At 51.1% G+C, this 25,058-nt stretch overlaps 1 protein-coding gene across 1 annotated transcript in view; it reads left to right on the top strand.

Moving 5' to 3' along the window:
• The window catches only part of pik3cb (phosphatidylinositol-4,5-bisphosphate 3-kinase, catalytic subunit beta), a 264,946-nt gene that overhangs the window by 213,308 nt on the left and 26,580 nt on the right, over positions 1-25,058 (top strand). The window contains exons 16-17 of the mRNA XM_072474558.1: positions 5,449-5,627; positions 6,187-6,296. Coding sequence (XP_072330659.1) covers positions 5,449-5,627; positions 6,187-6,296 — 289 coding nt within the window. The remainder of the gene's footprint in view (positions 1-5,448; positions 5,628-6,186; positions 6,297-25,058) is intronic.

Raw genomic sequence — 25,058 nt, 5'->3', positions numbered from 1 at the left:
TGATACTCTCCCTTATTTCCTTAGATATCCACGGTCGATTTTCGCTCTTTCTACCGTCCTTCCTTTTTGTTGGTATAAACCTTTGCTGAGCACTGTGAAAAATCACTTGGAAGGTTCTCCACTGTTTCTCAACTGTTTCACTATAAAGTCTTTGCTCCCAGTCTATTTTAGCTAGTTCTTCTCTCATCCCATTGTAATCTCCTTTGTTTAAGCACAAAACACTAGTGCTTGATTTTACCTTCTCACCCTCCATCTGTATTTTAAATTCCACCATATTGTGATCGCTCCTTCCGAGAGGATCCCTAACTATGAGATCCTGAATCAATCCTGTCTCATTACACAGGACCAGATCTAGGACCGCTTGTTCCCTCGTAGGTTCCATTCCATACTGTTCTAGGAAACTATCGCGGATACATTCTATAAACTCCTCCTCAAGGCTGCCTTGACCGACCTGGTTAAACCAATCAACATGTAGATTAAAATCCCCCATGATAACTGCTGTACCATTTCTACATGCATCTGTTATTTCTTTGTTTATTGCCTGCCCCACCATAATGTTACTAATTGGTGGCCTATAGATTACTCCTATCAGTGACTTTTTCGCCTTACTATTCCTGATTTCCACCCAAATGGATTCAACCTTATCCTCCATAGCACCGATGTCATCCCTTACTGTTGCCCGGATGTCATCCTTAAATAACAGAGCTACACCACCTCCCTTACCATCCACTCTGTCCTTCCGAAAGGTTTGATACCCTCGGATATTTAACTCCCAGTCGTGACCATCCTTTAACCATGTTTCAGTAATGGCCACTAAATCATAGTCATTCACGATGATTTGCGCCATCAACTCATTTACCTTATTCCGAATACTACGAGCATTCAGGTAAAGTACACTTATGTTGGCTTTTTTACCTCTGTTCTGTATCTTAACACCTCGATCAGTAACCTCTCCTAAGTTATATTTCCTCTTAACCTTTCTCCTAATTTTCCTTGTCGTCGAACCCATATCTTCCTGTAACAACCTGCCGCGTCGCTTACCATTAATGTTTTCACTTCCCGTTTTATTTCTTTTAGTATTCCTGGTCCTATTCACTGAGCTCCCCTCAGTCACTGTACCTTGTACTGTCGCCCTTTTTGATTTTTGACTATGGCTTCTCTGCCTTACACTTTCCCCCTTACTGCCTTTTATTTCTGTCCCTGTTTAACTACCTTCCAACTTCCTGCATCAGTTCCCATCCCCCTGCCACATTAGTTTAACCTCTCCCCAACCGCTCTAGCAAACACCCTCCCTAGGACATCGGTTCCAGTCCTGCCCAGGTGCAGACCGTCCGGTTTGTACTGGTCCCACCTCCCCCAGAACCGGTTCCAATGTCCCAGGAATTTGAATCCCTCCCTCTTGCACCATCCCTTGAGCCACGTATTCATCCTCTCTATCCTGACATTCCTACTCTGATTAGCTTGTGGCACTGGTAGCAATCCTGAGATTACTACCTTTGATAGCCTACTTTTTAGTTTAACTCCTAGCTCCCTAAATTCAGCTTGTAGGACCTCGTCCCGTGTTTTACCTATATCGTTGGTGCTTATGTGCACCACGACAGCTGGCTGTTCACCCTTTCCCCCCCCCCAGAATGTCCTGCAGCCGCTCCGAGACATCCTTGACCCTTGCACCAGGGAGGCAACATACCATCCTGGAGTCTCGATTGCGTCCGCAGAACCGCCTGTCTATTCCCCTTACAATTGAGTCCCCTATCACTATAGCCCTGCCATTCTGCTTCCTGCCCAGCTGTGCAGCAGAGCCAGCCACGGTGCCATGAACCTGGCTGCTGCTGCCTTCCCCTGGTGAGCCATCTCCCTCCACAGTATCCAAAGCGGTATATCTGTTTTGCAGGGAGATGACCGCAGAGGACACCTGCACTGCCTTCCTACTCTTGCTCTGTCTTTTGGTCACCCATTTACTATCTCCCTCAGTACCTTTCACCTGCGGTGTGACCAACTCGCTAAACGTGCTATCCACGACGTCCTCAGCTACGCGGACGCTCCAACGTGAGTCCATCCGCAGCTCCAGAGCCGTCAAGCGGTCTAACAGGAGCTGCAACTGGACACACTTCTTGCACGTGAAGGAGCCAGGGACAGTGGATGTGTCCCTGAGCTCCCACATCGCACACGAGGAGCATGACACGGGTCTGAGATCTCCTGCCATGTCTTGAACCTTCGGTTAACTTCAACAATTTCAATTTCCCCCCCCAAAATTTAAATAAATAAATAAACAACGAAGAAAAAAAAAAAATATACCAATGAAAAGAAACAGAAAAACAGAAACACTACTTACCAGTCACAAAAAGCACTTCCTCCCCACCCAGCTTCGAATTCCCACCTCGATTTAAATTCCCAAACTCACTCTTTGCTGTCTCATTCCTGGCTGTCTTCTCTCTGGCTCACTGGGAGAACTCACTCACTTAAAGAGCGGAATCTTCCCACAATTTATCATCGAGTGTCAGTTTCAGTGAGTGTGATGAACCCCATGAGAACCAAGGGGATCACTAATAGATCTCCCCATGGAGCTCATGCAGTACGAGTTTCCCTGGTAGCAGGCGGAGGCCAGCCAGCTGGTACTCGATAACTTGGCCCTTTAATCTCTGGCCCTAACCGTTACTGACAGTGCTGGTAGGCCTGGGTTGGTACTCTATTGCTGTACGCCGAATATTTTTGTATTGTAAGTAAACTGCATCAGCTCTCTTGTCTTCTGGATTATCATAGCTAGAAAACCAGTGGTAGCTCTCCAGCTGCACAGCTTGGTTTTATCTCCAGATTCGCTGGCATTCTGTGCACAAAGAATCTGGGGGTGCGGTTTGCACCATCGCTCTGGCAAGGAAGGGCTTGATGTCACCGGAAAAAGGGTGCCCCGATCTGTGTTAGCATTAAACATGGGGGAACCCACTCTCCCCACCCGCAACGCATAAGGGAACCGCCCCAGTGGGGCTCTCCAGAGGGCCCACCCCAGTACTGCAACCGTGGCACTGCCCAGGCATATCCCTCTCCTCCTCCTCCTGTCCCCCCTCCCACGCCTTGTGGGGGGGGGGGGGGGGGGGGGGGGGGGCGAGCTGTATTTATCTTTGCAGCCCTGGAGGGTTCCGCATGACTGCTTCATGTTTTGAAATAGCTATTGCACCACTTCGGTGAGTTATGAATATTCAGTGGGAAGAGAACATATTATAGACAGGCTCTTTGATTATATTTAAATTTATTACAATTTATTGAAATGAAGGCGGGAACCACTTTGAATCATTGGCAAGGTGTGAGGAAAATTGGAAAATGAGATCTTGCCGGGAAAAATCTCATTTTCCGATTCTATTTTGAGCCCACGTCGCCGTTTGCGCTCATTGCGAAAGCGGGTGCATAATTCTCCTACAAGTGGGATTTTACAGTTCACTTCAATAGCATCAAACAAACACAGCCGGCGTCAAGTGAGATCTGTATCCAGCTGTGATATCCCGAAAGGTAAATTTCTTACTTTCACACACTGCCTAGACACTCACTGCAACCCAACAGAATCCCACCACCTTCACAAGCAGCTGAGGTTGGGGGTCGGTGAGTAGAGGAGGAGGAGGAGAGTGTTGGAAAAACCAAAATATTGGGATCCATAATATTTCATATGAAAAATCCGATCAATAGAGCTCCCATTTTAAGTTACTGTTGCAATAGATTTTATATTAAAGATTTTATATTAAAGATTTGGGGCGGGATTCTCCCCTAGGGGCTGGGCCGGCCCCAGAGTGGCTTGGGCCACGCCGGCCGGCGAAGGGGCTTGGCGCCATGCCAACCATCGCCAAAGGGCCTCCGCGGCCGGCACGAGTTGGTGCATGCGCTGGAGCGCCAGTGTGTGCTGGCATCATCCCAGCGCGTGCGCAGGGGGGATCTTCTCCGCGTCGGCCATGGCGGAGGACCACAGCAGCCGACGCGGAGGAATAGAGTGCCCCCATGGTACAGGCCCACCCGTGGATCGGTGGGCCCCGATCGTGGGCCAGGCCACCTTGGGGGCATCTCCCGGGGCCAGATCCCCCCGCGCCCCCCCGAGGCTGCCAGGTCCCACTGGTAAGGACCTACTCCAATTTACGGCGGCGGGACCGGCCGAAAAGGGGCGGCCACTCGGCCCATCACGGGCTGGAGAATCGTCGGGGGGGCACTGCCAGCGGCCGCCGATCGGCGCGCCGTGATTCCCGCCCCCGCCAAATCCCCGGCACCGGGAAATTCGGCAGGGGCGGGATTCACGCTGTCCCCCGGAGATTCGCCAACCGGGCGGGGAGTCGGAGAATCCCGCCCAAGCTGTCTGTGGAAAAGGAGCTGATGAAAATCAATGTTGATCTGTTCCAAGATTTAAAGAGTAAAGTTGTATCTGTTGGAAATGTATTACATCCCAAAGATTATGAATTTACAGAAAAAGTTCCATTCAAGAGGGCATTTTTCAAGAGCGTACTTGGCGACTAGAATATTTTCCTCCATATTTTAGTTGCATGTTGTCAGGACGTATGCTTCCAGATAAACTTGTGGTTAAATGCATTGTATTGCACCATCTGGATAAATGAAGTAGGAAGAGAATATTTGTAAAGGCTGCCAGGACATGTGGCTCAGATTGTGGTAACTTTTGGAACCTGCCATTAATACAGAGAAGTAACTTTTGATCGGGCAAGGATGCAGGGGGGGGGGGGAATGGTGCGGGGAGAGGAGAAGAGAATCACAGCATGATAATCAACACGAGCTGAACTGTACTCTTGAGCTGATTATATTTTAATGAGCTTCAGCAGTCAGGTTTTTCTATCATTGCTCTTGTCACTCCCTTTCTTCCACCAGCTGCTGATGTGGCCTCGTCCCCTCCCAAACAAATTAACTCAAATTAATTTTGAGACTTCCACATTAGAACGGAGTCAGAAATTGACCAGTTCAAAAGTTGAATTTGTGATACAAACTTTGCCATCTAAGTTTTTGATCTTCTGAATTTAGAAGAAAAGGTGTTGAAGAGGAATGGACATTGGGAATACTTGGCTTTGGCTAATCCTACTGGTTCCAGACTATCAGCTATACTCTTAGACTCAGGTGTGCTTTTATTTTAGCATTGAACACCCAGAATCTGGATGGTTGCAGTCGGAGTTTCCCTCTAGCATGCAACAGCAAAGGTGGTGTGCTGGGAGCCTGAATCCATTCAATGTTCACTGAGTTAAGTTACATTGTATGCCCTCAGGGATAATAGTGTTAAAGGCATGCTGAGGAACAATTTTAATAAAGATTTAGAGTAAACAAGTTAATGCTACTGTTAAAACAGCAGACAAATGAATTATGGATTATTATATTATTAACATGTCGGTTGCTGATAACACAACCGTACAACTTTTTCTGGGTGCTTCTAAATGTTGTGTGGTGAGGGACAGAACATTGTTTTTCTGATTACAGATGGATGCCCTGAGTAAAATGAAAGCTGTCAATAATCTGGTGAAACTTAGCTCTCTGAAGGTTGCAAAGCATAAAATGAAGGATGTGATTCATGCCTGCTTAAAACAGCCTGTGTACAAAGAAGCACTCTCTAACATCCAGTCACCATTGAATCCCAGTATTATCCTTTCAGAGCTGAAGTAAGTCTGCTCATTTTCTACTCAAAAAAAAAAGGTCTAGGAAAGAATGTGGTCTTTGAAATTGTTCCAAATGCACATTGACCTAACTAGAATGTCATGAGCCTGTACTCTTGATGCAGACTGAAGGAGGTCCATTAACTCCCACAGATAAACTAGTCTTGAATGCAAAATGTACGTCAACCATGTGTGGGTTATTACTGATTTGAGCTCTGCAAAGACTTATTGTGTGGGTCATAACCTGTTGTGGAGCTGAACCATACAGACCAAAAGGCTGCAAGTTCCTAGACTGTCATCTGACCACAATCTGGGCAGCAAATATGGACTTGCATCTTCCCCAGCATTTCACTGGAGAGTTATTGAATAAAGGTCACTTTCTTTACCACGAGATATTTACCAGTAAAATATATCTCTTTTTGCTATTCTGGCTTAGCAGCAAAAACTCTATAATCATTTGGGAGTGAGGCTTAACCCTTTGCATCTCTGTAAAACATCAAATTCTTCAACTTTTCTTCCTTTAACCTAACTTTTGATGGTACTGATTTGTTCCTCCTTGTCATAGTGTAGACAAATGCAGATATATGGACTCCAAAATGAAGCCTCTTTGGATACTGTACAACAATAAAATGTCAGGAGGAGAGCCAGTAGGACTTATCTTTAAAAATGGTGATGGTAAGTTTTCTCAATTTCACACTTTAGTGTATTTTGGAACAGCTCCAACAAGGGCATGATGATGTGTGTATATGAATGTAGTTCTGTGTATGTGTATATGCAATTATAAGCAGTGTAATTTTGGTCAGTTCTTTGTCATATTGTCCTTTTACCCCGAAGATGGCACCTTGAAACACAAAGTGTGGAATTTTCAGCATCTGACTAAAATGAGCCTGAAGCGATTGAGTAGCATGTCTGCCCACCAGAAGCCAGCACCCCATCATTTGGTTCAGGTTTAACTGGTGAATTTGCTTGAACTGCCTAATACTCAGTAAGTACTATAGGTGGCTCACCACACTAGGGGGAGGGGGTGAGAGAAAGTCCTGCATGTCCATGGGCTGGTAGAGCTCCCCGGAGTGAGTAGTAATTGAGAGAGAGGAGAGGTGTTTGGGGCGAGATTTACCCATTGGCCAACCGCAGGATGCCGTACTTTTCTGGGGCCTGCTTTGCATGGCCGGACAGAAATCCCTCCAAACACTTTCAAGGCCGTTTTTTTAAGTGACCTTCAGATCACTGGTTAGATCATTCACAGCTCTGATTTTCCATTGCCAGGTGCCCATTTTACAGGCAGGAAATAGGCAGGCTTCCTAAAAAAAAAACACATTTTTGAGTACAGTCTATTTGTACTCCGAGGAGAAAAAAGTCCAGAAATCCAGTTATAGGTTGCATCCTTCCAAAAACTGGGTTTTATCCTAACCGTTTCAAGAGCGGTTCTATACTAGAGTTCTGTAGTTTCACCACTAACATTGCTTGAGGCCATGACTCGAATATCACACAATTGAATTGTATTGGTATGAGTGTGATTCACATGAGTACCTATGTGTCCATGTTTCTGAACTTCTTTCTCAGTTTTCATTCTTTGTTCACTGGTGATAGATTCACAAAATAATTCACAGTGACTGTACCCCTGTCCGTTTGCTGGCTTATGCTAAAACAATCCTTGAGGCGTCAGTCTGTTAAAATCAGGGTATATTTACTAGGGTATGGTATAAATTGTGTGCTCTGTGAATAACCTGTTGGTTCATATCATCTTGGACATTGATCACAGTTTGTCACCATACTAATGTAAAAGGTTAACAGCTTTACGGCCACTGTTGCACAGTTAATTGTTAGCATTGTTGAATTGGAATGGGAAGAGGCACACTTGAGCAGCACAGCTGGATGTAATAGAGGCCATTTGGCTTTATTTTAAAATTGAAAGATTAGCATTTCTTCAAAAGCAGACGTTTTGATAAAGGGAAGCAAAATACTTACCGACCTGTTAATGAAATGCAGCAGTGACCTCTCCTGGCCAAAAATTTAATTTTTATTCCTCTTGTACAACACTTATTCCAATGCAAAAAATAGGTGGGGTTATGGGGATGGGGTCGAGGAGTGTCCAAAAAAGGTTAGGTGGGGTTATGGGGATGGGGTGGAGGCATGGGCTTGAGTAGGGTGCTCTTTCCAAGGGCCGGTGCAGACTCGATGGGCCGAATGGCTTCCTTCAGCACTGTAAATTCTATGATTCTTGCTCTTTCCCTGTAATCCTGCATTATTCCTCCAAATATTAATCGAATTCTCATTTGAAGGTGACTGTATCCACCATTCAATCAAGCGATGCATTCCAAATCCTAGCCACACAGTAAATAAAAAAATTTAAATCCTCCTGTCACCTCAGGTTCTTTTCCCAATCACTTTAAATCTGGGTCCTCTTATCATTGACTCGTCAGCTGGTGGAAACGGTTTGTCTTCAGTTACTCTATTTAAACTCTTCACGATTTTTCAAAACCGTTCAAATCAAATCTCTCGAATTTAGAAGAATGAGAGGAGATCTAACTGAGGAATATAAGATGATAAAAGATATTGACAAAGTAAACGTAGAGCGGATGCATCCTCTTGTGGGGCAATCTAGAATAGAGGGGTCATAGCTTTAGGATAAGGGGTAACAGATTTAAAACTAGAGATGAGGAGAAATTACTTCTCCCAAAGGGTTGTGAATCTGTGGAATTCACTATCCCAGAGTGCGGTGGATGCCGGGACATTGAGCAAATTTAGGGAGCAGATAGAGTGGTTTTTAATTAGAAATGGGTTGAAGGGTTATGGAGAATGAACAGGAAAGTCGAGTTGAGGCCGAGAGATCAGCCATGATCGTATTGATTGGCAGAGCGAGCTTGAGGGACTGAATTGCCTATTCCTCCTCCCAGTACTTATGTTCTAATCTCCTCTTAACCTTCTCCGCTCTAAGGATAACAACTCCAGATTCTCCAGTGTATCCAAGTAACGGTAATACCTCAGACCTGGGGCGAAATTCTCCCCAAACGGCGCGATGTCTGCCGACTGGCGCCCAAAATGGCGCCAATCAGACGGGCATCGCGCTGCCCCACAGGTGCGGAATGCTCCGCATCTTTGGGGGCCGAGTCCCAACATTGAGGGGCTAGGCCGGCGCCGGAGGGATTTCCGCCCCGCCAGCTGGCGGAAACGGCCTTTGTTGCCCCGCCAGCTGGCGCGGAAATGACATGTCGGGGCGGCGCATGCGCGGGAGCGTCAGCTGCCCTGACAGTTTCCCGCGCATGCGCAGTGGGGAGAGTCTCTTCCGCCTCGGCCATGGTGGAGACCGTTGCGGAGGCGGAAGGGAAAGAGTGCCGCCACGGCACAGGCCTGCCCGCGGATCGGTGGGCCCCCGATTGCGGGCCAGGCCACCGTGGGGGCACCCCCCGGGGTCAGATCGCCCCCCGCCCCCCCCCCCCCCCCCCCAGGACCACGGAGCCCGCCCACGCCGCCTTGTCCCGCCGGTAAATAGGTACTCTAATTTACGCCGGCGGGACAGGCAATTTATCAGCGGGACTTCGGCCCATTCGGGCCGGAGAATCCAGCGGGGGAGCCCGCCAACCGGCGCGGCCCGATTCCCGCCCCCGCCGAGTATCCAGTACCGGAGACTTTGGCAACCGGCGGGGGCGGGATTCACGGTGGCCAACGGCCATTCTCCGACCCGCTGGGGTCCCAGGTTCCATCCTAGTAAATTTCACTTTTCCCTCTCCAAAGTCTTAACGTCTTCCTGAAGTGCGGTAGCCTGAAATTGGAAACAATACTCCAGCTGGGGCCGCATTAGTGTTTTACATAAGTTTTGCGAAACTTCCAGGATTTTGCATTCTGTGCCTCTATTTATAATACCCAGCATTATATAAAATGCACTAGCTGCTTTGTTATGGCATCTTGTTACCTTCATTGGCCGGCGCCAATGAAGCCGATTCTCCGCTCTCTGGAGAATCGGTGGACCGGCGTTGCACGATTTGCGCCCGTCCCGCCGATTCTCCGGCCCGGCCTGAGCTGAGGGAATCCCGCCCCTGGTCTGTTGCTTTCTTTCCATGAAGCTACAGGTTAAACAGAAAGAGAATACAGCTATATATTTCCAACATGAGTTAGATTGGTTATGGACAACTCTGCTGGGAAATGACATTTAATTTACAAATTAAACTTAACAAACGTAACTTGGAAATATGGAAGTAACAATATACAGCTTATTTTCAATGCATAAGTAATAAATTGAATAGAATGCTGGATAATAGAACCAGGACAGTAGAATATAACTGCAGAAGTTCTGGTAAGGCTTTTCAAAACACTGGTCAGACCACACCGAAGTGTAGTTCTGATCACTGTGCCACATGAAAGGTATGCACATGTTGGAAAGGCTACAGAGAAAAGCGACAAGTCTGATCCCAGTTGTAAAGGGTATGAACTATGAGAAATGATTAGAGATTTCAGCTTAGCAGTCGAGAAAGAAAGTGGTTAAGGGAGGAGGGGAACTCATCCAAATTACTTCAAAGTGAGCCAGTGAAGTTGGAGCGGAAGACATAAATAGAAACTTGTGAAAAGTAATTTTAAACTTGTCAGGAAATATATTTCTCAGACATGGTGCATCTTTTCAGTCTGCTTCAAGTGTTTGAGCTGGTATCCAGTGTTATTTGCAAAGTATCCTTTCTCTGCCCCTTGTTCTCCTTCCACTATTGCCTCTGCCTTATCCTCCCCCACTCTGGCAATTTCTTTGTTTCCATCTGCCCCATTCTCCCTCATCTTCATCGCTCTTTAGCTCTGAAGGAGTTATATTCAACTTGATGTTAACCCTGTTTCTCTCTCTCTCTGGTTGCTGCCAGAGTTGCCGAGTATCGGGAATAGCATTAGACAGGAAATCAGAGATGCATGTGATAAAGGAACATCTGTGATTATAGGTGACTTTAATCTGCTTATCGATTGGGTGAGTCAAAGTATAATAGTGGAGAATTTTTTGAGTGTATACAGGATGGATTCTGGATCAATATGTTGAGAAACCAACAAGGGAACAGGCCATCTTGGACTGGGTGTTGTTGTGCAATGTGAAAGGATTAGTTGGCAAGCTAGTTGTGAGAGAACCCTTGGGTATGAATGACCATAATATGATATAATTATTTGTCAAGGTGGAAAATAAGGTAGTTGATTCTGAGACCAGTGTCCTCAACCTCAAAGGTAATTATTAGGCATGAGCTGTCTGTGATGGACTGGGAAACATTACTGAATGGAAGGACAGTGGACAGGCATTGGCAGGAATTCAAGGAATCCAATAGGTGAACTCCTAAAGTTGTTTATTCCTATTTGGTGCAAGGGTAGTAAGGGAACTGTGGCCAAACATGGCTTAGTATTAGATTGAAAGAAAAGGCATACAAATTAGCAAGAAAAAGCAATAGACCCGAGGATTGGGAACAGTTTAAAATTCAGAAAAGGCGAACCAAGGGATTGTTTGAGAAGGGGAAAGTACAATAAGAAAGTTAGCTAGTGGGGAAACATAAAATCTGACTGTAAAAGTTTTTGTAGGTGTGTAAAGAAAGAAAGATTGATAAAACTAATGTAGGCCCCTTGCAGTCAGAAACTGGGGAATCCATAATGGGAACAAAGAAATGGCTGAGGGACTAAATTCGTACTTTATTCGTGTCTTCCTCCCACAGTCCAGAGATGTGCAGATTAGGTGAATTGGCCATGCTAAATTTCCCCTTCGTGTCCAAAAGGTTAGATGGGGTTACTAGGTTACAGGGATAAGGTGAAGATATGGGCGCAGGTAGGGTGCTCTTTCCAAGAGCCGGTGCGTTTCTCGACGGCGTCAACATGGCCTCAGGAGCAGCAGTTCTGACCCCTATAGGGGACCAGCAGGGCACTGGAGAGGCCCACACCGCTCCAGCTGCCGATCCCCGGCGTCAGATGGGCGCGGGGGGTCCGTGCATGTGCAGTGGGGCCGGCGCCTATGCGCAGTGGCTCCCTTCTCCACGCCGGCCCCGATGCAACATGGTGTAGGGCTATAGGGGCCGGTGCGGAACAAAAGAGGCCCCCAGCCCGAGAGGCCAGCCCGCCGATTGGTAGGCCCCAATCGTGGGCCAGGCCACAGTGGAGGCCCCCTCAGGGGTCGGACCCCTCCGCTCTTGGGAGAATTGGTCAGTGTGGCGTGGCGCGGTTCGTGCCGGTCACGGCGATTCTCCGGCCCGGCCCTGGGGTGAGAGAATCCCGCCCAATATACTGGAAGTTCTAGAAACTTCAGTGAGATTCAAGTTTCAGTGAGGATCTGAAGGTAATAATAAATAAATGATTTGGGGGAAATTAATGGGATAGAAGGCGGATAAATCTCCAAGGCCTGATAATCTTCATTCCAGAGTACTTGAGGAAGTGGCCGTAGAAATAGTAGATCCATTGTGGTCATTTTCCAAAAATCTTTGGACTCTTAATGGTTCCTATAGATTGTAGGGTAGCTAATATAACCTACTATTTAAAAAGGGCGGTAGAGAGAAAGCCAAACTATCGACCAGTGAACCTAACGTCGGTAGTAGGGAAGTTGCTGAAGTCCATTAGCAAGGATTCATAGCACAACATTTGGAAAGCAGTGGTATGATCAGACAAAGTCAGCATGGATTTACAAAAGGGAAATCATGCGTGACAAATCTACTGGAATTCTTTGACGATGTGACTCGTAGAGTTGACCAGAGATGCGGTTTATTTAGGCTTTCGGAAGGCTTTCGGCAAGGTCTCACATAGCTGATTGCTATGTAAAGTTAAAGTGCAGGGATTGCAGGTAGTGTCTTGAGATGGATAGAAAGCTTGTGGTGACCTACGAGGGCCGAGCTTTAAGGCTGATTAAATTGGATATCCTAAAGTAAAGAATTGGACATTTTAAAATCATACTGCAGTCAATCCTCCGGCAGGCTGTTGGAATTCAGACTTGCCCAAAGTCAAATACACAACCAACACACAAACGTCCAGAATATGTCTGGAGCTGCCCCGTCAATCACCCATCAAGGAGATCATTGCACCCTATTGATATGCACATGTGTGTTGTCAGTAGCCTAGATCGGGCCAGACTTTCTGTCTCCGAGTTTCTGCTGTTACCTTATATGGGAACAAGTGATGTGGTCTCAGGTGTCCTGTCAAATGGTCATCAACTGGACCATTGGGTGCTGACCCCTTCCTGAGGCATCACTTGCAGAAAGCCAGAGGAAATGGCAAAAGGGTGTGAAGGGAGGGGGATAAAAACAGACATCCAAGGCACATCAGGAGCGGAGACTCTGCAGAGGCAATCAAGATGACTGACCAGGGAAGGAAGGAAGAAGCTGCCAGCGAGACTCACCTTCGCGACGACTGATCAGAGGGGCTCGAGAATTGGACCCACAGTTCAATCAAGCCATCTTTGCGGGTATTATAAACTTAATAAAGAACAAAGAAAAGTATAGCACAGGAACAGGCCCGTCGGCACTCCAAGCCTGTGCCGATCATGATGCCCTAACTAAAAACAAAACCTTCTGCCCTTACTCGGTCCGTATCCCTCTATTTCCTTCCTATTCATGTACCTATCCAGATGCCTCTTAAATGTTGCTAATGTGCCTGCTTCCACCACATCCTCTGGCAGCACATTCCAGGCACCCACCACAGAAAAACGTACCTCGCACATCTCCCTTAAACTTTCACCCTCTCACCTTGAACCTTGCAATTGATTTTTTTTTAAAATTTCTCTCCCCCTTGGGTCCCTCTCGAGACTATTTTGTGGGTAATATATTGTGTTGAATAAAGAGTGTTTGAATTTATACCTGTGTTTGTACTTTGTTCTCCTCAGTATTAAAGGACACCTAGGTAAAACAATGAAGTAATAAACTAGTTGAAAGAATCTGCATTGGGACAGATTGAATGGGTATAACTTGAGAGAGGTGGATACTTAGTGGGACCTTGTTCTTGTGCATCAATTGCTGAAAGTAAGCACACAGGTACAGCAGGCAATAAAGTAGGCAAAAGGTATGTTGGCCTTCAAAGATAGAGGATTTGAGTACAGGAATAGGCAATTGTATAGGGCGTTGGTGAGGCCGCACTTGGATATTGTGTGCAGTTTTAGTGTCCTTACCTGAGGAAGGATGCTCTTGCTATGGAGGGAGGGCAGTGAAGGTTTACCAGGCTGATTCCTGGGATGGCGGGACTGTCGTTTGAGAGATCAGTCGGTTAGGATTATATTCATTGGCGTTTAGAAGAGTGAGACGGGATCGCATAGAAACTTATAGAATTTTAACAGGATTAGATAGAGATGATTCCGAAAGAATGTTCCCAATTGGTGGGGGAGTCCACAACCAGGAGTCATAGTTATTCGGATAAGGGGTAAACCTTTTAGGACTGAGGTGAGGAGAAATTCCTTCATGGTGAATCTGTGGAACTCACTACCACAGAAAGTAGCTAAGGTGAAAACATTGTGTAACTTCAAGAAGGAAATAGATATGGCTCTTGGGGCAAAAGGAATCGAGGGGTATGGGGGGACGGTAGGCTTGAAGGGCTGAATGGCCTCCTCCTGCTTCTATTTTCAATCTATGTTTCTTTGTATTACCAGCACTTTATTTATTTCATCTTTGTTCACTGGTTGCCTTTTGTCAATCCCCCCCTTACGGAGGTTCCACTTTTTCCTCTTTCTCTGCCCCACCCCTCCTATCAACCCAGTTGCCTCATCACATTTTCACTCTGCCTGCATCTTCTCCTTTATCTTCCTTTTCCCTCCCTTCCTGGCTGGCCTCCAGCCTCATAATTCACCCTTGGTTTTGGTATAATTTTAATACAATAATCTAACCACATACTTTGGAAGGCTAGAATTGGAGGCAATGATTTTGGAACAGTGAGTCAGACCAATTCCTGATATCACAGTGCTAATTTATAAAAGTCAGCACACTCACCCTGCATTTTGGTCACCAGATGTGGGCTAGAGTCAAGGGGCGTCATTCTCCGACCCCCCGCCGGGTCGGAGAATGGCCGTTGGCCGCCGTGAATCCCGCCCCCGCCCCCGCCGAAGTCTCCGAAGGGAGAAAAGTCGGCGGGGCGTTAATGGCGCCGCTGCCGCGGAGAATGTCACGGGTCTGCGCAAGGCAGCCGATTTTCGGCCTGCCGATATTCTCCCTTCCGGATGGGCCGAAGTCCCGTCGACATGATGACCGTTCACGTCGACGTGAATCAAACCTCCTTTTCATCGGCGTGACCCGGTGCTCCAGGCTCACGCCGACAAGCGAGGAGGTGAGTGACGGCCTGGGGGGTTGGCTCTGGGCAGGAAATGGCGTGGCCGCAGACTGATTGCCTGAGGAGAGGTGTGTCTCGGCTTGTGTGTGTGTGCGGCGGGTGGGGGGGGGGGGGGGGGGTGGTTAGAGTAGGCTGGGCTCCGGGGGAGTGCCGGGAGGGGGTCCGTGCCGGGGTGGAGGTTGGGGGTTGTGGAGGGGGTCCGTGCCGGGGTGGAGGTTGGGGGGGGTTCCGTGCCGGTGTGGAGGTTGGGGAGGGGGTCCGTGCCGGGGTGGAGGTTGGGGGGGGGGGGGGTCCGTGCCGGGGTGGAGGTTGGGGGTTGGGGGGGGGGTCCGTGCTGGGGTGGGTGATGGGAGGGCAAATGAGTTGGTCCACCTGGCCAGGTGCCAGCCTCCAACAGTTGGACCCATGCGGTCCATGCCACCTGGCTGGGGGGAGGAGGGGATATGGGCAATGATGACATGTCGTCATTCCCCTCCCCCCCACCAGGCCGTCATGTTTTCAGACCATCCAGCGATGTTGGCCGCCGTGGTGGCAGCCGCTCATGTCTATGTTGCCCTGGATGAGGAGGAGGAGGAGGAGGAGGAGGAGGAGCGTGCCAGAGAGGCGGCGCAGGCTGCCGCAGAGGGGCAGGCGGCAGCCGCCCAGGCTGGAGGGACACCTGACCGACAGGACGAGGAGGGGGAGGAGGACGTCGCGGCCCCACGGCAACGGAGGCACCCGAGGGCGCCCCGTGTGTACCGGCCCCGGCAGTCATACCAGGACCTCACGGACCGGGAATGCAGGAGGAGACTCCGGATGAGCCGGGAAACCGTGGCACACATCTGCCACCTGCTGGCACACCTGTCACCGCGTAGCACTGGCGGGGGACACCCTCTCCCCGTGTCCGTCAAGGTTTCGGTGGCCCTGAACTTTTATGCAACGGGGTCATTCCAGGCACCGAGTGGGGACCTGTCCGGCATACCGCAGACATCGGTGCATCGGTGCATCCGGGCAGTGACAGATGCCCTTTATGCCATGGCGCACCGCTACATCCGCTTCCCCGTGGACCGGGCCAGCCAAGATGCCCGGGCCGTGGGCTTCTCTGCCATTGCCGGGTTCCCCATGGTCCAGGGCGCGATCGATGGGATGCACGTCGCCGTGCGGCCACCTGCAGATAACAGGGCCGTGTTCACTAATAGGAAGGGGACCTATTCGATGAACGTACAGGTGGTCTGCGACCACCGCATGATGATCCTGCACGTCTGCGCCCGTCACCCAGGCAGTGTACACGACTCATTCGTGTTGTCGCCGTCATCCATCCCCGGCATGTACGAGGGACGCCATCCCCGGCTGAGGGGCTGGTTGCTGGGCGACAGGGGCTACCCATTGCGATCGTGGCTGATGACGCCTATACGGAGGCCACGCAATGAGGCGGAGAACCGCTACAATGATGCCCATGTAGCGACAAGGGGAGTGATCGAAAGGTGCTTTGGCGTGCTGAAGATGCGTTTCAGGTGCCTGGACCTCTCTGGGGGGGCCCTCCAGTATCGGTCAGATAGGGTCGGCCGCATCATTGTGGTGTGCTGCGTCCTGCACAACATAGCCCAGCAGAGGGGCGATGTGCCGCAGGCAGAGGAGGGCGGAGTGGAGGAGCAGCAGGAAGAGGCCCAGTCCTCCCCAGATGAGGGGGATGGGGGCAATGGTCAAGGCAGACGGGGTAGACACAGACGGGTGGCTGTCCACCATTACCGGCTGGCCCAGCGGGCACGGGACAGACTGATAGACGCCCGCTTCACTGACTAGATGGGCGTGGGAATCGGGTAGTATGGCCACAGACCGCACACCATGACAACAGCCGACCACCCACACCCCCCACCCATCTACCCACCCAGCACCCTCACCCCCCTCCCCAACCCCACACACCCCACCCGCATGCACACCACCCCCCCACCCCCAATTGCCGGTCCACCGGCGGCACAACGGGCCGGGCTCACCCAGTTGCGGGTGGACGCGTGTCTATCGCAGGCCATGGAGAATGATGACAACCCGCCTCCAATGAGCTCCTGGCTCTACATCGTTGGACTATGTCTGACCCATGGCCACAGTACCACCATCCACCCGGACCATCCCTGCATGCGGCTGTGACACTGCAGCGCACGGTCCCGTCCTCTGCCCGGGGGATGTTGATGGCGGCCCAGGGGGAAGGGGGCAGACTCACCTGGGGCTGAGGTAAGACCACCCCTCACACACACACTTGCGCTCAACGTACATGACACCCCCGCACACTTTGGACAGAGCACAAAGGCAGCTTCGGCAGGTGTAACATTGACTTTAATAACCAAAGGAGTTCATGCACGTGCCCTAGCGCCTAAAACTCATCTGTGCCCTGCACCCGTGCCAACTTACTCAGTGTCTAATTGTTTGGCCTTACGGGCCCTTTGACTACGTCTACGTGGTTCCCCAGACGGTACAGCAGAACTGGAGGTGGACTCCTGTGATTCCTGCCCTCTGACACTGGATCCCTTTGGCGGCCGTTTCCTGGGGCATCCTGGCCTAGATGGGCCAGGCTGCGGCCCGGGCGACTGGGATGGCGAGCTGCCAGCCTGTCCTGCCCGTTGCCCACCCGATGCACCTGGGACGGAAGGGGGGGGAGTCCGAGGTGTCGCGGTGTACCGGGACCTCCCCTACAGAGGGAGCCGGGACGGACCACACCACCTCCTCCTCCCTCGGGGTGCCCGATGGCCCCCAGGCCTCTACATGGGTGGGGGATGCGAACGGACTGGCCATCCGACGCGCCCCCGACATCTGGCGCTGCCAGTCCTGGAGGCCCGTGCTGGTATCGACAGGGGTCTGCAGGTTTGCAGCCATGGAGCCCAGGGGGTTGTCGAACCCTGTCTGCGACAGTGCGACGCCAGCTCGCACATGGCCACTGGCGCCGATGCCCTCAGCGATGGCCTGCTGAGACTGGGCCATGGCCTGCAGAGACTGGGCCATGGCCTGCAGAGACTGGGCTATGGCCTGCAGAGACTGGGCTATGGCCTGCTGAGACTGGGCCATGGCCTGCTGAGACTGGGCCATGGCCTGCTGAGACTGGGCTATGGCGTTGAGCGCCTCTGCCATCTGGCGCTGGCACTGGCTCATGGCCTCCTGTGAGAGGGCAGCCATTTCCTGGGCCACAGACGCCGCCTGCACGGAAGGCCCCAGGCCTCGCAAACCGTTCCCCATGTCTGACACCGTCGCACCCATTGTCTCCACCGCGGACGCCACCCGTGCGGTGTCAGCCTGGGTGGCACGCATGACCGGGACCACTCCCAGCTCCTGGACGCGGGTGGACTCCTCCACCTGCGACCGCAGCCGCCGCAAGCCACCCGTCACCCTATTCGCTCGTCTCCGTGTCGGTGGTTGCATCGGATCTATGTGTGGGTGTGGTAACTGCAGGAACCCGGGATCCATCTGGGCGGCAGATGTTCGCTTGGCCTGGGCTGCCCTCCGACCGCCCGGTCCCTCTGCTGCTCCTACCTCCACCTGCTGTACCGGGACGGCTGTGTTGTGCGCACCAGTGAGTGTACCAGACGCCTCATCACTAAAGTGCCCAACCGTGGTGAGTGTTTCTGCGATGGTGGAGGGTGTTGGTGACAGCAGTGGCGTTGTGTCGTGCTCTTCGTCCCACTCTGAGTCCATGGCACTTTGGGGTGGGGGTTCGTCTCCACCCATCCACTCTGAGTCACTGTCCGGTATTTCGTCTTCCCGGGTAGGGGTGTCCTGGGTAGTGCTGTCCCGGGTAGTGCTGTCCCGGGTAGTGCTGTCCCGGGTAGTGCTGTCCCGGGTAGTGCTGTCCCGGGTAGTGGTGTCCCGGGTAGGGGTGTCCCGGGTAGGGGTGTCCTGGGTAGTGGTGTCCCGGGTAGGGGTGTCCTGGATAGTGGTGTCCTGGGTAGTGGTGTCCTGGCTCGGATGTGACGGGGGCCTGTGGCTGCCCCCCTCATCGCTGGGTGGTCGCTCCCGCACGTGACGGGGGTGTCGTCTCCCTGTTGCTCCAGGTCTCTCCGTCTCCCGTGGTGTGCGAGAGGCATCCTGCGGGCGTCACATGCTGGAGGGTCCGGGTCTCTCCGTCTCCCGTGGTCTCCGAGGGGCATCCTGCGGGCGTCGCATGCTGGAGGGTCCGGGTCTCTCCGTCTCCCGTGGTGTGCGAGATGCATCCTGCGGGCGTCGCATGCTGGAGGGTGCGGGTCTCTCCGTCTCCCGTGGTCTCCGAGGGGCATCCTGCGGGCGTCGCATGCTGGAGGGTGCGGGTCTCTCCGTCTCCCGTGGTCTCCGAGGGGCATCCTGCGGGCGTCGCATGCTGGAGGGTGCGGGTCTCTCCGTCTCCCGTGGTCTCCGAGGGGCATCCTGCGGGCGGTCTGCATCTGCTGGGATGGGTGCCTGGACGTTTGGTCCTGCGATACACAATGAAGCATGCATGGTTAGACATCAGGCAGTGATCAGGTGATACGGGAGAGGGGGATATAGGGGAGGGGGGATATGGGGACGGGCTGTTGGTGGCTCACTTGCTCGTGGGGCCCCGACCTCTGCATCAGCAACCTCCCGGTCCTCAGGTCCGCCAGCCAGTTCCAGGGCCCTTTCCTCGTGTACGGTCAGTGGCCTCTCATCAGCGGGCCCTCCTCCAGTCCTCACATGCTCCCTGGTGTTGTGTGCGCGCTTCTCCTGTGGGGGGGGGGGGTGGTGGCAGGGGTAAAAGGCAACAGTGTTAGGCAGGTATATGAATGCACGCCATCGGTTGCGCGTGCATTGCAGAGGTTAAGGTTAGGGCTGGATTCACTTGGGGATATGGGGGATATGGGGGAGGGGGGATATGGGGGAGGGGGGATATGGGGGATATGGGGGAGGGGGGATATGGGGGAGGGGGGAATATGGGGGATATGGTGGAGGGGGGATATGGGGGAGGGGGGATATGGGAGATATGGGGGATGGGGGATATGGGGGAGGGGGGATATGGGGGATATGGGGAGGGGGGATATGTGGGAGGGGGGATATGGGGGAGGGGGGGATATGGGGAATATGGGGGATGGGGGATATGGGGGAGGGGGGAATATGGGGGATATGGGGAGGGGGGATATGGGGATATGGGGATATGGGGAGGGGGGATATGGGGGAGGGGGGAATATGGGGGATATGGGGGAGGGGGGATATGGGGGATATGGGGGTGGGGGGATATGGGTGAGGGGGGAGTATGGGGGATATGGGGGATATGGGGGAGGGGGGATATGGGGGAGGGGGGATATGGGGGATATGGGGGATATGGGGGAGGGGGGGATATGGGGGAGGGGGGGATATGGGGGAGGGGGGGATTTGGGGGAGAGGGGATATGGGGGTTATGGGGAGGCTCACCCTGCCTGCTCTGACGAGGTCGTTCACCTTGTGGCACTGGGTGCCTGTCCGTGGTGTTAGGGCCACAGCGGTGACGGCCTCTGCCACCTCCCTCCACAGACGCCGGCTGTGGCGTGGGGCAACTCTGCGGCCGTGCCCGGGATACAGGGCGTCCCTCCTCTGCTCCACCGCATCCAGGAGCGCCTCCACATCGCGTGACTCGAACCTCGGGGCTGAGCGACGGCCAGCCATCAAGTCGGGTGTTGCGGTCGGCTGTTCCGGTCGGGTGGGGGGGAGCTGCGCGGCCTTATGAGCCGTCACGCCGTGCAGCGCGTATGACGCTGCACGGCGTGAACCACTGCGCAAGCGCGGATCCCGTTACGTCGCTGCTAGCCCATTTCGGGCCGCAGACTATCGGCCCATTTTTATGACGTGACGCAAGTGGGATTTGCGCCGTTTTTTGCGCCGATCGGCGGAGTTTCCGCCGATAACGGAGAATTTCACCCAAGGTCATCACCTCCCAGAATGACAATGGAGGGAGGCAGGTGGGTGAGAATGCCTGCTTCCATTTATTGGGACATTGACTCAGTTCAATTAATGTTCGGCCCTCTAAACCTCAACCCCCACCCACCCCTTATTTTCCCCCTTCTAATCTCCCATGCCCAATGCCTGCCCCCATGCATTCTTCATGCCATTCACCTAGTATCCACTAGGTACTCATGCATCATATAATCAGTCTTTGAAATGCACATGCTCAACCATGCGACCATTGGAAAATATATTAGCAAAAGCAGGCTGAACAGATGACCAGACATGTGTTTTTCTAGATTGCTTCTTTATGAACGCTTGACTGAACTCCAAGACTGAAGAATGGACTCCGACTTCAAAGAGGTTGCTCACATAGTTGTAAAGAGACTCCTAGATTTGTTTGATTTGACAGTTGTATGGGCTTGCAATAGGTTTATTCTTATTTGAAGTGGTGTCTCATTGCTTCAGTGTTTACTTGGACAAGATTCAGAGGTATTGAGAGGATTACCAGTTTCTTCAGTGCAACGTTCACTGGCTGTATTTGGTTGACAGTTTTATGAGAATGTAAGAGGGGGAATCTTTTTTCGAAGCAGAAGTCGAATACCTTTTTTAATTTTATGAGCTTTTGAAAAGGGCATTATGTTATTACATGACTAATTGCTTCTGTACCTAGTCGATAATGGAAGAGTACTTCAAAGGCTTGGCAGGTGTCGGGATATTAAATCAATATGAAAATCAAATCAAACGGTCCCTTCCATGCACATACCTGATTCTCTATACTGTAAAGTGCAAGGGATCCGTTATCCACTGGTGAAAAAATTCTAATGCATCTAAATCTTAGCACAGTTCTGTTCAGCTTAATGATCTCTCACCTTTTAAGGACTGAACGTTTTGATCAATCACTGACTGCGTTGGAAATGTAATCATCATAGATTACATTATGACAGTTGAAGTTGGCAAAAGACTGTAAACTTACTGGGTGCGATTTAACCACCCTGTTGCATCCGGCGCATATCTAGGTTACGCAGGTTAAATAGCGGGAAAGGCCAAAATAGAGATCCATGCCAGGCACTATTCAGTTTGCTAACTAAGCAGCCCACTCCCAATAGCGAGTTCCCGATCTCACACAAATATGAGGAGCATATCATTAACCACAAATTGCATTAATTTCCAACTCATTAGCGAAATTGAAGTTGAATGGAATGGCCTCCTGGGAATTAACTGGCTCCCCAATGAAAAAATCACTGTCATTTAGTACTCCTGTCTGTCCTACCAAACACTTCCAGGACAGAGCCCTGCACTTGGTTATATGCTGACGGTCATTTTTACTCCCTTTGTGTGAGCAGCCTCTAGCTGCGCAGCTGAAGGGAATTGCTAATAAGGAATTGGCCTTGTTAGTTGTGAGAGCAATTCACAGCTGCATGGTTGTGTTTGCTGCCGCTTGTGGCTGCAGATGCCTGGTGGCTGCTGTTCCTTCTTTTTTCTGTAGCTGGAAAGAAGAACAATTTTTCTAAGCTACCTGGGTCCTGGAATACCAGGCTCAGGGAAGCGTACGAGTCCAGAAGGCAATCTGGTTTGAAGCAAGAAGATGCTGGAGGACCTAGTCCGTGACATTGTTCCAAATGGGCCACCTGTTGATGCAATGAAGAATGCTTTTGCAGATTGCTGATGCTTTTGTTGCTGGTGTGGTGAGTGCCATATATACCTAGCATGTCACCGCGGCTCAAACACATTGGAAGTCAAGGATGTTCAATTGTACCTTAAGCACCAGTGGAATATATAGATGCCAGGATTTGGTTTCAATAAGATTGGGTCGTGTGGGAGGCCCGGCACAGCTGTGCCCCCTGGATGGAGAATGGCTCTGATACGTGGATCAACCAACAAGTAACCCATTGATGACGACAAATCTCTCAACATGATCGAACATTTTCAGGCTTATCCTCCATTTCAGTTGAGGAACCTGCACAGGGTGTTTTTTTGGGGGGAAACTGAGCTGATATAGCATTATATTGATATCAATATGGAATGGATGTCGAACACGATGATTATTGCATTTGAAACCTGAACACTTTGTCTGAACTAAAAGCATCAGCACCATAGAGGTAGCAGCAGAGCTGGGCTTCAGCACTGGGGATAACTCACGTCCAAAGGGTACGTAACTGGGCCACGCGCTGCAGTGCTCCAGCAATGCCCACTTGTGTATGGGACACATCCCTCAGTGACTGGGACTTGATGTTGCAGTCCTCAGCCATGGTCGTCAAGCCATGTGCCAAGCATTGTCTTTTAAAAAATTTGGAGTACCCAATTCATTTTTTTTTCCAATGCTAACCACTGTGCCACCAGGCTGCCCTTGTGCCAAGCATTGTTGGCACCATCTCCTGCGCCCGTAGCCTTTGGGACTCCTCCAATCAGCTATGCAATTGCTGGAATGTCATTGACAACCCCTCCTGAATCCCTTGCCTGTGTCCCAGCATCGGCATCAGATCTGGGATAACCTTATCCAGAGGCCCGACATCTAGCTGGTACTCAGCTGATTCCTGGTATCTGGCAGACCTCCTACTGCCGACTCCCTTGGATGTTCCTGCCTCCACCTGATGTGCATCAGCAACTGTGTGGTGCTCACCAGATTGTGTCCCAGAAGCCTGTGCACTAATGTCACCCACCGAGGTGTGGTTCTGCACTGGTGGAAGGTGGGGGTGATAACTGTGACACCTCAAAGTGGTCTCTTCGGAGCTCTCCTCCGAGGTGGTCTCTTGGGAGGCGGGGAGGGGGATAATGATTCTGGATGGCCCGACCCCATCAGGGGGAGATCCTGAAAGACAATGGCCATGTGGTCAGTGAGAGGGAAAGATAGTTTTGTCTGAGATGAAAAAATTACTTGAGACGGGGTCATCTGGATGGTGTGGCAGTGGGTTCTCACCACTGTTCGTGGCCAATCTCGCTGTCAATGACTGCTCTCTCCTCGGTCAACCCCATGGTCTCCAGGGCCCATTCCTTATAGGGAGTGAAGATTCGGATCTCTGGTACTCCATCCCCCATTCAGCCTTTTCTCGCTCATTATGGGCTATCTTTACTGCGGGGACAAAGAGAGGGCTTTGTTAGCTGCATGCTTGATGGATCAGGGGGATCAATAGCAGGGGGCATGTGTGGGCACCGCAACTGGGCATGAAGGGGTTGCGCTGGTAGGTGCCAGTGGGTTATGAGGAACGTGCACGAAGTTCAGATGTGGGGAGGATGCAAGGTGTCAGCGAATGATTTGTGGGGTGTGAGTTGGGGGTTGTACATTTTTGGGTTGGCAGGCGGAACTGATGCCAAGAGAAAGATGGCAACTTACCCTTGCAGCTCAGTGAAGGTCATTGGTAATCTTCTGACATTGTACAGCGGTTCTCCTGGTCATGCTGCCCACACTGGCAGCAATAGCCAATGCCTCCCAGTCAATATTGGTGGCCCAGCTGCTGGCTCGCTAACCCCAACTTTCATTCACAGCATCAATAAGCCTGGCCAGGTCGACATCCCCAAAGCAAGGAGTAGGTCTGTGCGCTGCCATACTTGTGTGTTGACTTGGCAAGTTAGCGGCAAGACATTGAAGCACGAGCCTGGCGAATCAGACGGCGAGACAGACAGTAATGTTGAGATGTTAATGGGGGCTCATTTTCGATGTGGCTGTCGGGAAACACCCGCCAAAATGGCACTTTGAAATGTTTCTGTTCAATTGTGCCCATAGTCAAAAGGTTCCTGACTCCACAAAAGACTTTCCCAAAGGTTCACAAACTGACTTACCTCTTGTGCTTCCCATAGCCTTCAGGAACCCACCCGTCTTCATGAACATATGAAATACAGGGAGAATTTGAATTCGCAGCGGGCATTTAAATTGTGATCCCAGCATCATTTTAAGTGAGAATTAAGTTCTGACGTGCCGCCTTTCTGATGAAATGATGATTAGTGGGAGTCTGAATTTTAAAAATCCCCCCCCCCCCCCCCCCCCACTACACACACACACACACACACACACACACAACTCGCACTCACGCACCTCATTTCATCCCTCTGATGTGGGTTTGTTTTGTGTCGGGAGATCAACATTCAGTCTTTGGTCTTGATTTCCTGTTTTTTAATAAATTTAGAGTACCCAATTAATTTTTTTCCCAATTAAGGGGCAATTTAGCGTGGCCATTCCACCTAGCCAGCACATCTTTGGGTTGTGGGGGTGGAACCATGCAGACATGGGGAGAATGTGCAACCTCCACTCAGACAGTCGAAACCGGGTCCTTAGAGCCGTGAGGCAGCAGTGCTAGCCACTGCGCCACCTTGGCGCCCAGG

The sequence above is a fragment of the Scyliorhinus torazame genome, chromosome 14 (genome assembly GCF_047496885.1).
Source record: "Scyliorhinus torazame isolate Kashiwa2021f chromosome 14, sScyTor2.1, whole genome shotgun sequence".
Lineage (NCBI taxonomy): Eukaryota > Metazoa > Chordata > Chondrichthyes > Carcharhiniformes > Scyliorhinidae > Scyliorhinus > Scyliorhinus torazame.
This window is presented reverse-complemented; position numbering and strand designations above follow the sequence as displayed.